Below are 14,785 nucleotides of genomic sequence, written 5' to 3'. Positions count from 1 at the left end.
AAGTTGAAAATACACAATTACAATTATTTAAAGCTATGAATAGATTAAACAAAACTATAGAAGATTAAAGTATATTGATTTTTTCATTCACAGCTGTTACTTAAATTGACTCATGGTATTCTTACATGACTAAATAGAAAAAAATTAACAAAATCTTAGAATATACAAAGAAAATATAAAGAATAATATAAAATAGCATAATAGAATCACAGAAAATGTATATCAATAAAATATAAATAAAAACAGGGGGGTGAATACATATTAACCCTTCGTGTACCGACGGGGGTCGTTTTCGACCCAAGCAAAATTATATAACCTTATAGTACCTCCATTTTTTAATAACAAATTATATTAAAAAATAACTTTTTTCCTAAATATTATAGTCGGGACTTCAAGTTGAAGGTTGAAAGAACCTCCATGAATTTTTTCAGATTTTTTAAAGCATTTTAAGTGCTTCAACAAACGTCAGGACGCAAACGACCCCCGTCGGTACGACGAAGGTGCCGAAAATACGTCGGTACACGAAGGGTTAAATCATAGATTAAGAAATAAAGAGAATCAAATATTTATATATTTTGTATATTAAATACAAAATGCAATAATCTAGTAAAATGAAAAAAATATAGAAAAATGGTTAAAGATATTATCTACATTAAAACAAAAATTGTGACATTTGAATTATCTCATACCATGAAGATTGAAGATCCGAGTGTTACATGTTGTTTCATTATTTTTCCCATCTATCCCATTCAAACAATTACCTATCTAAGATTAAGTTTTACAAAAGTTAGTGCAAAAAAACAGTTGCGTATAAGAAGGTATTGTTTTTTAAGTAATTTTATATTTATCGCTTGATTTATAAAATAGTAACAAACGTTTTAATATTGAGCGATACATTACAAACAATTCATTTTACTTTTTGATATAAGACGTTTTATGATTTCTAATTTTATTTATCTCTCTCATTGCTCTAACTTTAGCCTAAACTGTTATAACTTATCCATACGTAGTAATTGGTAACTGGATTTTACCAGTTAAAGTAGTAAAATATGACGTGAGATTCAATTTACGTTTTATCACGAAATGAAATAAGAATTTTAATAACTGTTTTAAAATTGTGATCACAAATTTGTGTCACTTGAAATACTTTTTATTTCGAAATAATTATTATAAATAAATAAAAAATAATTCTAATAAATTATAATTACTATAAAAAGGTATAATTTAAATCGATATTATTGAGGGAAATTTATTATCCCTATCGAATCTTACGTCATTTTTCTGAATTTCTCGTCTCCGAATGCTTTCGAAATGAAATTCAGTAACGAATCGGTCGAATCGATGTAAATGGGCTTTAGATTATCAAATAGTAGTTATGATTAAATAATTTTTTGAATTTATTTTTAAATCAAGATTTTATTTTTATTTTATAAAGTTTACTTAAAAAACAAATCTAAATTTCATAATATTCGCGATAGAGCTTTTTTGAATCAGATCAGTGTCTCAATATAAAGATTTTTTTAATTTACATTTAGTTTTAATCGGATAAATATATTTTAATAAATAGATAGGTATTTAATTACGCAGAAACGCGAATAAAGAGTACATACAAAATTTAATCGTATATTAATTGGAAATGTTGTATCATCTCATTGACAGTTTATTTTCGTGTAGTACAATTAATTTCATTAATATGATGGCCCTTCGCGACGCGTCCGTGTTTCGCGCATCGAACAAAAGCGTAATAATTTTACTCTTATTGCCGGTGATAATCGGCAGGCAAAAAGGAGTTTCTCCTTTTTATGTTGATTTCTGGTATCCAGAAATACCAGAAATTATTGGCCAAGATCATCAAAAGGTTAGTTTAATTTGGCCAGAAGAAAGAAGACGAAGAGGATCTACAAGGTAGGTTCGTTGGTATGTAACACCAATCAAAGGTACGAAGGTAAATATAAAATGTAAGTTAAATGGTCTTTGAGTCGATACACTACCATGTCTCTTGATATTTGGGAGGGCAATCACTTTCGGGAGGGCCAAATTGTCGAAACATAAGAACTCGCAAACTAAATTGCGAGTTCTTACATTTCTAAAATTTTCTTATTCGTTTAGTATCGCGTTTAGGTCATCCCGCTTATTTATAGGCGAATAGGCACGAAATAAAAATACGGATAGGCAAAGTCTAATTAATATATTATATAGGTAAAGAGAAAATATAAGTCCTTATTCCGTTTCACACACGATGCGCAAGATGTATAATTTTATCCTTGTCATTTACCGAATACTAAAGATGAAATGGTACATTCGCACCATATGTGAAACAAAACCATTCATAGATATCATACAATACTTGATAATTGGAAAGAAGGAACTAAAATTGAATAAAACTTTAAATTTTATTCAGTTATCAGCATTCTGTTCCAATTAGCAAATATGAAGATAATATATTATAAATTAATAGTTTTACATTTTTTATTGTATTTTCAGCAAATCTTTATCGAAATTTAATTTAACAATGTAAAATATTATACAGATATTACTTGTGTAACGCGTTAATGTTGTAATTGTGATTTAATTTTATTGTAAATAAATGTTTATAGTATTGGATGCGCAATGTAAAATTTATGTAAACTATGTCCAGAAAAATGTTATCAAATTAATTTTTGTAATTTGTACAAATATACTAATAAATTATATCATACGTTAATTAGACTGTTAGGGTATATAACGATATATAATAAATTTTATTTGTATGTATCTAGAAACTATACATTTGATAAAATTATGTGTTCTTGTACGTATTTTCGACGTTTTCGTGTAATCCTATTTTATTATATATAATAATGTAATTTTTTAATTATGTTCTCTCTTAATATAATTTTTCATGTATTTTGACAGCATTTATATTGTATATATTATGATTGTAAATATTATTATTCTTATATATTGTCACTGTCATTGTAATATTCACATAGTTATTGTACAAATATTATAATTATTAATGTATTAAATTGAATAAAGTATTATATCCAAAGATAGCATTAAATATTGTATTCAAGATGTACGAGTATATAACAAATAAAGAAAAATAAAGAAAATAAAAAATATAAATATAAAACAACAATTATCCGCAAAAACAGGCTGTTGTTACGATGGTCCGTTTTTTACGAGTATAAGTATAATTTATAAAGAAAAGAGGACCGCCGATAAAATCGGCGGGGGTGGTGGAGGGCCTCTTTAGCTCGTTTTTGCTAAATGATTTATGTTGCTTTTTCAAGAGTACATTCTTGGGAAGCATTAAAAGTTTATCTAGGTAGTCAACGTGATAATAAACAAATTAAAAATTATGTATATAAAGAAATATATAAATAATTCCTTTTATTTTTTAAATAAAAAATAATAACATAAAGGTACTTAATAATATTAAAGTTTTATATCGTTTTGAGCCTTTACATATTATTTAATTATGATTTATACAATTCCAATAAATTGTGTCACACTGTGTCGATTCATATAGGCATTATTTATTATTACTTAATTTTAAATCATTTTGAGCCTTTACATATTACTTATAGTATTTACTTTTAAAAAGTACAGTATTTACCTTTTTTTATTGTAAATTTTTATGATATTAAAAAATCCTAATATTACAATGTCAAGGTTATAATAGTTTTTAAATTAGTAAAATAATTAAAGAAAAATGTTCTTATAAGTTAAAAGTATTTTTAAACTTGTATTACATAAATACTTTGAATAATATTACATAAGCAACATTGTATTAATTTTAATTTATAATTTATTTATGAATAAGAGTAAATTCTTAATTTTTATTATTTTTCTTTGTTATTAAATAAATAATTTTAAATGTTTTAACTTTTTAATAAAAATATATATTTATTTATTTTAAAAAATAATTATTTATTAATTTATTTGATTATTTTATTTTTGTGCATATATTGTTTATTATTTATTATTCCTTATCCTTACTTTCACTCTGTGAAAGGTATAATGAAAAAAAGATATAACGGTATAATATCTCAAAAATGTTCAACACATCTTATGTTTATTGAAAAACGTATTCAAAAAACATCCTAAAATCTTTAATAACATCCTCTGAAAAAAATAATATAAAAGGGTAATATATGAGAAGTGGATTAGGCCTAATGGGGAAACCACTATAAAAAAAACGCATCATACTATCTACCGCAAGGTGATGTGGAAATGATAGTGTTTTCAAACTGTCATTTTCTTGATATAGAAAAGATAAAAGAAAATTATTTTTTAATATATGATTTTACGTTACAAGCTACTCACATGATCATTTATTTTTAATATAAGTGATTACTCATTTTGACTACTTAAGTATATATTTTTATTAATAATGTCAAATGCTGATAGCGCGTGCGTAGCGCGCGCCTGTATTGTTCTAGTAACTAGTTTATAAAGAAAAGAGGACCGCCGATAAAATCGGCGGGGGTGGTGTAGAGGGCCTCTCTACTCGTTTGTACTAATTACTAATAACTATATATTTAGTAAGAACGGGCTAAGTTAACATAAAGAAAACAACTTCCTAATTCCATTTTTATACAGACACGTATTATAAGACAAAATTCGTGAAATTAATTTGTTTGAATATTTGATTTCAAGTTTCTTAAAAGTCAGCAATTTTCATTTCTCTATTAGAAGATATACAAAATTCAAAATTTTATTTTTGATAACTCATTAATAAATTTTGTATTAGTATTTTTCTGATTTCTCATATACATATATACGTTTCTTTTCAAGAATAGATGATCTGAGAATCACTCTGTTCTGCAACCATTGAAAAGCCTTGTCGACCGATAAAATATCGGCCTAGTGGTTGCAGTGTTCAACAGAGAATGCCGCTTTGCAATTATTATAAAATTCGTGTTTTGTGTGCACCAGTTCGTATTTTTTCCTTTTTTCTCTAGAAGAAGAGAAAAGGTAAAATGATGAACTGGTGCAAAAGTTCAACCAAAAAGAACTGATTCTGACTTGGTCTCAGACACATCGATTGGTTGTCTGCTTTGTTTGGCTAACGGATTGATAATCATGGACATAGGGAAGATTCAAACCAAAAAATCATGGACATAGGGAAGAATCGAACCAAAAAATTGTGGACATTGCCGACACGATCGTGGACATTGGCTACATAGTTCAATGTCCACGTTTTGTGGACATAAAGGCGCTTCAAAATAAAGTAACAGTTAAATCCCGGGCATGGCTAGAGATCCTATATAGGATCTCTAGGCTTACCACTACGTATAGTCGGTAAGACAGATTTCCTAACCTGAATAGTCGTCAACTTTAACATTAAATATCTCGGTTCGTAGGGCAGAGCGACGCTTATTTCTGCCAGATTCTTTCGTTTCATGCAAAAACGCGTCGAATAAGCCTAATTTGATCGATTTTTAAGCTGCTCGAGTGATTCTGTATAATTACCTTTTTCTAGATAACCATATTCTTTTCCTGCGTCATTTTTGATTGGTGACTTCTTTTTCATGAAAATGCTACATACTGCTTTTCTTTTCATTGTGAATACCGACTAATGCGGTCGCCATTTTAACGTCAATCGGCGCGTGTCGCGCGTGATGCTCGATAGGTTTTGATGATTTCGAGCAAATTAACAACAATTCTCGGAATAATCTCGTTCTCAAGAAGACGTGAGTCATGGCGGAGTATTTAGCATCTATTTTTGGTACCGAGAAGGATAAGTAAGGAGAACTCATTTTACCGAATTGTAAATATATAGAGACGCAAGTGACTTTTATCCTAACCTATGCTTTTTTCTTTTTTTTTTCAGAGTAAACTGTTCCTTTTACTTCAAAATCGGTGCCTGCCGTCACGGCGATCGTTGTTCACGTATTCACAATAAACCTACATTTAGTCAGGTATTGAATAATTAACTTAATTTAATTTTAAATCCGTAGATAATTTTATTACGATTTAAATATGTTTACACGACAGAAGAATCAATGCTTATTTAACTGTTAGAAATATCTTTTAAATGTTTTAATATAAATTGTTGATGTGTATATCTTTACGATTAATATTCATCTTATATTCTTTCATTCACAATCTTTAACTCACTTTAACTCTGTAATTAATTACAATTGAAAGATGTAAATTCATGAATCATAAGATATAACAGCTCAGGTACCAAGCTAACTTTGTTTATTTGTCATCATTTTGATGTTAGAATGCTATCAAAGGTATCATTTTGACATCAAAATGACGATAAATAATGATATAAGATTAGTTGAGTTGAGATGAAGTTTAGAATCAATTACAAATCAATTTTCTCACATAACACTATTTATCATCTCTTAAATATTTATTATTTAAATATTTCATATATTGAAACGAATTAATTTTTTTCTAGACATGCCTGCTACAAAATCTATATGTGAATCCTCAAAATTCTGCCAAAAGTGCAGATGGTTCCCATTGTGAGTACATCCTAATTCTTACAATGATAATCATATCTATTTTATCTCAGTTTGATACATATTTTATTAAGTTCTTTTCCAAATTGTATAAAAGAACTATGTGACTTATTCTTGTTTTAGTGGTTGCAAATGTATCAGATGAAGAAATGCAAGAGCATTATGATAACTTCTTTGAGGACGTTTTTGTTGAGTGTGAAGACAAGTATGGCGAAATCGAAGAGATGAACGTGTGCGACAATCTTGGTGATCATTTAGTGGGTAATGTTTACATCAAATTTCGCAGAGAGGAAGACGCGGAGAGAGCTGTGAATGACTTGAACAATCGCTGGTTTGGTGGTCGACCAGTATATGCTGAACTTTCGCCAGTAACGGATTTCAGAGAGGCTTGTTGTCGTCAATACGAAATGGGGTAATTTAACATTACTTCCTCTTGATTCCGTACCATCATGCATTATTTCATCCTCATTTATACAAATGAACAACAAAGACAAAAAAATATCATGCTTTACAGAGTAATAGTGCTTTCTAAATAGAATCCATTCATGCAAACGTCTAATGATGAATGAAATCAGTTATTTCATATCTTCTGTTTTTCTTTTCATTTTAGAGAATGCACGCGTTCTGGATTCTGCAACTTTATGCACCTGAAGCCCATCTCGCGTGAACTACGCCGTTACTTATATAGTCGTAAGAAGAGCGGCAGGGGAAGATCTAGATCGCGTTCACGTTCACGCGGCCGTGATCGCAAGCGACGATCGCGATCGCGTGACAGACGGTCGAGATCCAAAGATCGCCGAAAAAGGGACGACAAAGGTAGGGACGGCAGATCTGGAAGATACTAATTGTAGAAAATTATTATTCGTTCTGACTGATCTGACATGACATTCAATGGATGGACTTGAATACGAACAATTTATCTTGTGCGTGCTCCAGATAAAAGTATGTAACACACACACACACACGTCTTATATATTCTATATTTATACATGTAATCAATAGAATTAGTGCTTTTCAATATTGTCATTTGTTAATAATTTAGCGACTCCGAATTAATTGAAGGATGTCTTTTTCACGCAATGAAAAATGACAGACACAAATAAAATATAAGCATAGAAATATATATTTTTTATTTCCGTGTTATATTTTCATATAAATTATCGAACTTAAACATATATTGTGAAAAACGATGCACGCAGTTTGGTGCATTTTATGAATACAACAAAAAATTTACGTATGCTTTGCAAAGATGTCTGAATCGTCTGCAAAGAGCATCAATATAATCGTACATACACACATCATTATTGAATCTCCTTTCAAAAAAGCAAGTGACGATAACGCTTCTTTTTGTCGGATAGCTATCTGAACTTTTTATATTTAAATTTAAATTGCATTTTGAAACAATTTTTATATTTTCATTTTCTCATTACTTCAGTAAAAATGTATATTAAAAAGTAATTCCAAATTGTATCTATCGTACAAAAAAGAAGCCTAATGTGGGACACAATGACAATTGCCGTAAGGCGCAACTAGGTGGTGAAAGTTTATTGACACAAAACGGGTGGTCAAGTAATCTAAAGTTTAAACGCTAAATAATTTAAAATATTCACCTTTCTTATTTTTTTTTTAAAAGATATTAAGGTTGTACAAGAAAACACTACCAACAGATGGGGGACAGCCACAAGAATATTATATACAACTGCAAAGTAAATTCCTTTTATGAAAGAATATATACTTTATAGGATTTAAACAAAATATCCAATGATCGCCTAATTTAATGCAGGCTGGTGCATATGTGTGCTTATGTCGTAAGTATGCCTGTCGATATCGCGCGTATAAAATTATGATATGCGAATAATTATTACCGGTGACGTTATGGGAGATGTACGCAATGTGATAATTTTTTATTCTAATTCGATATTAAAAATCTATCCATAATTATATTGCTTCTTGCTCGAAATTTTAAGTATCGCCGAAGTCGCTTCAAGTCATTAGATGCACGAGCAGACGTCGCGACGTCTTCACAAATATCACATCGGGATGCAGTCACAGCATTTCGGTATACTTCTCTTTGTACAGTGTCCTTCTCTCGCGTATCTCCGATTTTCTACCCATATCCGTCGAAAAGCATCCCGTCAATCTTTCCGATTATTCCCCGACGATATAAAAAGAAAAACAATACCGAACCATACGATAAAGGTTGCGTGATATATTTACGGGTTTCGTAATATACGTTACATACACGTAACTTCTTTTCTCTTTCATTTAACTATCAACAATTCTCAGCATTATACAGTGTAAAATTCGTATATTACCAAGATGATACAATTAAGTTCGACGGAAAAAGATGCATCTTCGTGGTTTATTCCCATCTGAATTTCTCCAAAATATACTGTATACAATATTTTAAATTGTACTTATATATATTTATATATATACAGTCTCGTGTATGTGTGCGTGTGTGTTGTGTATGTGTGTATATATGTATATAGTGTTATGCGAGCGCACTCTATTTCTCCTGATGGAACAAGAAATTGAGCAGTACGCGGCACAGTCTAGCTTGTTATCTTAGAAGGTACATATTATCTTTTTTTTTTACTTTTTTCCTTTCTTGCTTAACTTTATTTGCCCTCTCGTGTTTTATGATAATATAGTGCTCCATTTTTTTAAGAAATTCGTATCTAAGCACAGAGGTATTATTCTTCCATTAATTCTCTTAAGACAGCTTATGACAGGCTTTGACTGTCCATGTCATCAGTAATGACATCACTTGTACGCGCCGTAAAAATATTTACATTGTTCAGATTAATAATTAATGGTTACGATACTTTAGTAGTATGTAGTGTTCAGCGGGATATACGAGATCAATGTTTAGGGGGGCTAATCGGCGTAGACAATGAACTGTTGATTGTCCACATCTGCAACTTCAACTTGGACAAATTGAGGCTGTGTAAGTTGGATTTGTTGTACTTGTCTCCCAATCGCGTTCCGGGATCTGAAATTATAAAAAACAAGTTTTAGTCAGATAATTACGTACCTTTTTCTTCTACTTTATATTTTACCACATTGATATTCTGAATTATGCATTTACAATCTAAATTTAAGCAATTGATTTCCTTAATATTTTAAAAAGTAAATTAACATCATTTTACAAACATAATTATTGTCTCTAAATTGTTTCGTCTATTATTCTTCAACCTTGAGATTGCTGGGAAAGCCACTTTTGTGGCTCTGCATAAATCTCGATATTCTGCACCATATATATGTTATTTTTATGTAGAAAAATTGAGAAAAAAAACCACTATTTTAATGAAAAAGAGGCAACACCTAAAGATTAATACGATAGCTCTTAAAATATTTTCACGTTCGTCTTTTCTGTTTTTATCTCAAAACCGAAATATAACAAAGAAGTGGAACTTACTTGGCCTTCGCGTGAGTTAATATATGGGACTTGAGGTTCGTTGATTGCGCAAACTTTTTACTGCATCCGTCGAATGGACATACGTATGGCCGATCACCGGTGTGAATCCTTACGTGGGTACGAAGATTGAAATCCAAACTAAACCTCTTGCCGCATCCTTCAAATGTGCACTGAAACGGTTTTTCACCCGTATGCACCAGCTGATGTCGTTTTAATTTAGAACTTTCGACAAAAGCTTTGCCACATTCCGCGCACACATGCACCCGTGGCCCATGCGTATGCAAATGTTTGCGCATCGCACTGTTGTCTCGAAACATCTTCGTACATCCCTTGTGAGGACATGCAATTGTTCGCTCGACACCGTCCATCACCGGCGGTTTGCGCACCTTCAGTTTATGGCCGGGTCGTGCAAACTCAGCAAGTTGCTTCGGATCCGACAGATCCAAACCAGGCATACCATCTGACACCGAACTATTTGAATTGAACTTGGCATTGGACTTGCCCGTCATGTATTCCGTGTAGTCGGGATCCGGTTCTGGATTCGAACCTTCATCTGGAACATCCACATCCAGGTCAGGCGCTAATAGGATGTTACCTTTAACAGCAACAAAAGGAGAGCGGTCCCAAAAAAGCTACGGTAATTTTTCAATTTTTCGCTAACTATATGATACACAAATTTAATATATCAGATATATATATTATATTTGATATAATATATTAAATAAATGTATTAACTCTATATTTCATGTATATATATATATATACGTATGAAAGTATGCTTGAAAAGAAAAGAAACTTAAACTAATATTATGTAATTAATGCAGGATTATTAAGAGAAATATTGAGGAAAAAATTTATAATAGAACTGCAACAAGATTTCTAATAAAATTATTATAGCAAATTAAATTAAGCCCAAGATAAGGCTAGACATTTTATGTAATTTCTTATAATTTTCTTTACTAAAAAAAGAATGCTGTTGATATACCATTTTTTTCAGTGCACGAACGAGCCAATTAAAACTATCTCTCTCTCTCTCTTTTGCAATTGATATTATTACTTTTGATTTTTGTCAATATGAAAACATCGAATTTTTTTAAACTTTAAATCACGGGATATATTTTAGTATATTTGAACGTTTCTCTCTCATTGCAAGCTTAAAAAATGCGTTTTATTCCGGGAAAATGGGATAAATATGAAATAAAAGTAGGAAAATTTATACCGAAAATAGGACACACGTTATATCACGTCTTCAATATCTAAATCGCAAATTCTTCCCGAAGAAATTACAAAACAATAATAATAAAGCTTATGTCAAGTTTTTTTGCAAAACATGATTTGTCTTTAAGAATGTATTATATTTATTTTTACAAACGCATCAATATTTATATTTTAAAGAAATTATATATACATATATATATATATATATTTATTTGAAAAGTTATGTTTAGAATAATCTCTTTTTTTCAATAGCATGTTTTTATTGTTTATTTACTTTATTTCTCATCATTTTGTAATAAATTAAAATCGAAAAACAGATAAAATTTCAATTCTTTGTATAAGTATTAAGTTTCAAAATAATTTATGTAAAGTTTCATTATAATACAGAAATTAATTACAAAGATTTAAAGGAAATAAAAATATTTTATTTATTTATATATATATATATATATATATAGAACAACCAATCTGCATTGTAACACAATTTTACAGTTTACATGAATTTTTAGAATACTTAAAGTACTAATATAAAAAAAATTAATTTTTATCATTATATAATTTATAACATTTCCATACATTTCTGTTAGAGAACACAGATTAAAAATTTTTACTAAAATAACTTTTGTTCCAAATGGTATATAAACCGACATTAAATTTTTTTATTATTTGTAAATGCAATATCTAAAATAATGTCATTTTTAAAATAACTTTTACTTTGTTTTAAAAATATTTATAATACAGCCTTAAATATGTAATGAAAGGCTTTTTTTTATTTCTACACTCTCTTAACTTATTGCATCATGTATTCAGAGAATGCAGGAATAAAAACAGATTTAAAATATTAAAAAAAAAAACAAGGGAAACGCGAATCACGAAATCATTGCCCATGTTCGAAATTCGGTACACCCGGTATATGCGATCGCGATGCGCAACATGGATCCGTCATTCCCTCGTGACGTCAGAGGTCGGAGCGTTAATTCTAACTTCGGACGCATCTCAGACTGCAGATTCATTTCTTTTTTTCCCCAATGAAAAACTCAGCCAGAATTCATCCTACTTATCACTCTGTCTATTCCTTTCTCTCTCAAAGAGATGAAAAATTTGAATGTATCGACGCCGATAGGACACCGAGTGCCGCGATGCTCCGCAACGTCGCTCGGCTCGTCCTGCGCCGCCATTTGCTTGACGATAAACGGGCGGGCGATCCGCCGCGTTAAAGAGGCCATTTTCAAAATATGGCTGCCCCCGTGGGGCCAAGCATAATGGCGTTCGCGCGATCAAAACAAACAACTCGGCCTGTCAAGCCGGCTGATCCGCACAGCCGACGCGACCGGCCCAGGTAGCCGATTTTTCCACACGGCGATCGCACACCCGTGCAGCGACGCAGTATCGATCTGAGCATCGCACCGGAAGTGCGTACCCGCCCGTGTGCGTGATGGATAACGAAGGGGCCAAGAGGAACGAGGGGGAGAGAGAGACGGAGGAGAGAAAAGAAAGAAACTCCTTTTTAGCTAAGAGCTCGGCGAAGGGAAAGCGATGACGGCGATTAAAAGAAAAAAAAACAGAAATGGAAAAATAGACAGAAAAACGTATGAGAATGGAAGAACGAGATCCAAACGAGGAGAGTCCAGAAGATCGAACGTGTGTAAAAGCGAGACTCACCGTCGTCCGTGCCGGACGCCCACATCGTTACCGAGAACTCGCCCTCCAGCGTCTTGATCTGCACCTGCTTCTGTTCCCATTTTCTAGCCTTGGTCTCGGTAGCCATCTCGCCGAAAATCGCGTGATCGGAAGCACGGAAACGCGTGCCACCGCTCTTACGCGCCTTCTTAGTGGCTTTACGCGACGGCCCGGGGCTGGATTCGACATAAATGTCGTTATCCGGCACCGGGATTTGGTCGTATACGCTAAGCGGATCGGCGCCAACAATCTCCTCTTGCGTCTGCAGTATGATTTCTTCTCGGCCCGGCTCCGGCAATGGCTGCAGCGCTATCATCGGCTGCCCGTCCTCGCCCTCGATCGTCGTCTCCACGGTCTCGCACGGTATCTCCACCGGTATCGCTTCTATCTCGACCTCCTGGATGTCCGGTTGGATCTCCACTTCGGTTATTATGTCCGAGGACGCCATATTAATCTCCGGCGGCGACGCCATGTTAACGTACCAAAATGGCCGGCTCGCCTGGCGACAGCGGAGCCTCGGCGGGGACTCGAGCGTCTCGCGACCACGTGACCGCGGCTCACGTGACGCTGCCCGCCGTCAGAGGGCGCGCCGAGCGCGCGTCGTTGCTGTCGTCGTCGCGGCGCCATCTTGGGAGCGGCGCCCGGACGCACTTCTTTCTTTCCTTTTCTTCTTATTATTTTATTCGCGTTTAGCTTTCGCCAGCTCGATTCGAGGATCGTTCCACTGATCGACGTGATTCAATGTGATTATCGTTTGATCGAGGAAACGGAACAAGGTGTCTTTAAACGACACCTTGAAAGGAATAGGTTAGGAGCAGTTGTCATCGCCACGATGGATCTGTCAAAAATGTCAAACGAGAAGAAACTGTATCTTTGCAAGTGGTATTTTCGTGGTACGTTGATATATATATCGCGAAGCTATAATATAAAGATCCTAATATTGATACATGGAGCAATGATTTATCTGGCACTGTAGAATAGGACAATTGACCCAAATTTTGATAACATGTATGATAACATTGATGTCATACAACTGCCTTAAAGAGACATTTTGGATGTTTCCATAGGAAGAGACAGTGTAACACAGTCATCATATTTCATCTTTGTTTAACATTGGCAAATAAGGATGTCATGATTGACACATCATGTTACTTTGTATTTCTTATTAAAAGATACCTTTTATCATCTGATTCTGGACATGCATGTTGTCCAATCATTTTAAAATTTGAACCAAAGTTTTCAATATCACAATTCAAATCTTAACATATATATGGATTAGCAGATGACATATATATTATAGATTTTATCCTCAAATATGTTAAAAATTGATTGAGAACTAAAATTAGGATTAAACCTCAAGTATGGCTAATATTACAAAATTTACAGCAGTATATGATTCATAGTATCGAAATACAATTTTTGTTGACTTCTTTAGCTGTGTTCTTGATTTTTTGGAATACTTGTTTCTTCTCTCCAAAATATTTTCTTCCAAAATCTAAATATGTATATATAATTTAAGTACAGAGAGAAAAAATAACACGCACAGCCAAAAGTCACATTTTACATCAACTTGCCAATATTTTCTTCTTCTCTTTGTTATAGCTGGTTTTGCACTGCTACCATTCCTATGGGCCGTAAATGCAATTTGGTTCTCAAAAGAAGCTTTTGTAGCACCACATTACGAAGAACAGGAACAGATTAAGAGATGTTGGTGTCGATCAATTTATTTCCTACAACAAATTTTAGCTTCTCCTCTCTAACAATACGCATTTATGTTTCTTTCAGACGTAATTTTCTCTGCTGTTGGAGCAGTCATTTGGACAGCTATTTTATTAGCTTGGATAATAATCTTCCAAACTCAAAGAATTGCTTGGGGTGAATTCGGTGATTCTATCAGCTACATAATTCCCGCCGGTATTCCTTGAGCTTGACACCCCATAACAGTAATTTATTGCAGAAATGCATTCAACAATTGTTTTAAACTTTGTAATATATTTGTCAT

At 32.5% G+C, this 14,785-nt stretch overlaps 3 protein-coding genes across 4 annotated transcripts; 2 read left to right on the top strand and 1 right to left on the bottom strand.

Moving 5' to 3' along the window:
• Positions 1–5,630: 5,630 nt before the first annotated feature.
• On the top strand, positions 5,631–7,555 carry U2af38 (U2 small nuclear riboprotein auxiliary factor 38). Its single transcript, XM_018549576.1, has 5 exons — positions 5,631–5,732; positions 5,822–5,909; positions 6,401–6,467; positions 6,588–6,876; positions 7,075–7,555. Exons 1-5 carry the CDS (start codon positions 5,689–5,691, stop codon positions 7,307–7,309), a joined length of 723 nt encoding a protein of 240 aa, XP_018405078.1. The 5' UTR covers positions 5,631–5,688; the 3' UTR covers positions 7,310–7,555.
• Positions 7,556–7,915: 360 nt separating this feature from the next.
• LOC108781580 (transcriptional repressor protein YY1) lies at positions 7,916–13,420 on the bottom strand. Of its 2 annotated transcripts, none has more exons than XM_018549592.1 (3): positions 12,766–13,420; positions 9,886–10,480; positions 7,916–9,459 (listed from the first exon to the last, which is right to left on the bottom strand). In XM_018549592.1, the coding sequence occupies exons 1-3, from the start codon at positions 13,253–13,255 to the stop codon at positions 9,345–9,347; spliced, it is 1,200 nt and encodes a 399-aa protein (XP_018405094.1). In that variant the 5' UTR covers positions 13,256–13,420; the 3' UTR covers positions 7,916–9,344. The 2 variants fall into 2 exon arrangements, with proteins under 2 accessions (XP_018405094.1, XP_018405095.1); XM_018549593.1 differs by having other exon boundaries at positions 9,886–10,438; positions 12,766–13,419.
• On the top strand, positions 13,379–14,779 carry pen-2 (presenilin enhancer, gamma-secretase subunit). Its single transcript, XM_018549594.1, has 3 exons — positions 13,379–13,676; positions 14,386–14,490; positions 14,569–14,779. The coding sequence occupies exons 1-3, from the start codon at positions 13,616–13,618 to the stop codon at positions 14,706–14,708; spliced, it is 306 nt and encodes a 101-aa protein (XP_018405096.1). The 5' UTR covers positions 13,379–13,615; the 3' UTR covers positions 14,709–14,779.
• Positions 14,780–14,785: the final 6 nt, after the last annotated feature.

Source organism: Cyphomyrmex costatus, unplaced genomic scaffold (genome assembly GCF_001594065.2).
Source record: "Cyphomyrmex costatus isolate MS0001 unplaced genomic scaffold, Ccosl1.0 scaffold837, whole genome shotgun sequence".
Classification (NCBI taxonomy): domain Eukaryota; kingdom Metazoa; phylum Arthropoda; class Insecta; order Hymenoptera; family Formicidae; genus Cyphomyrmex; species Cyphomyrmex costatus.
The sequence above is the reverse complement of the archived record's forward strand: the minus strand, read 5'-3'. Positions and strand labels throughout refer to the sequence as shown.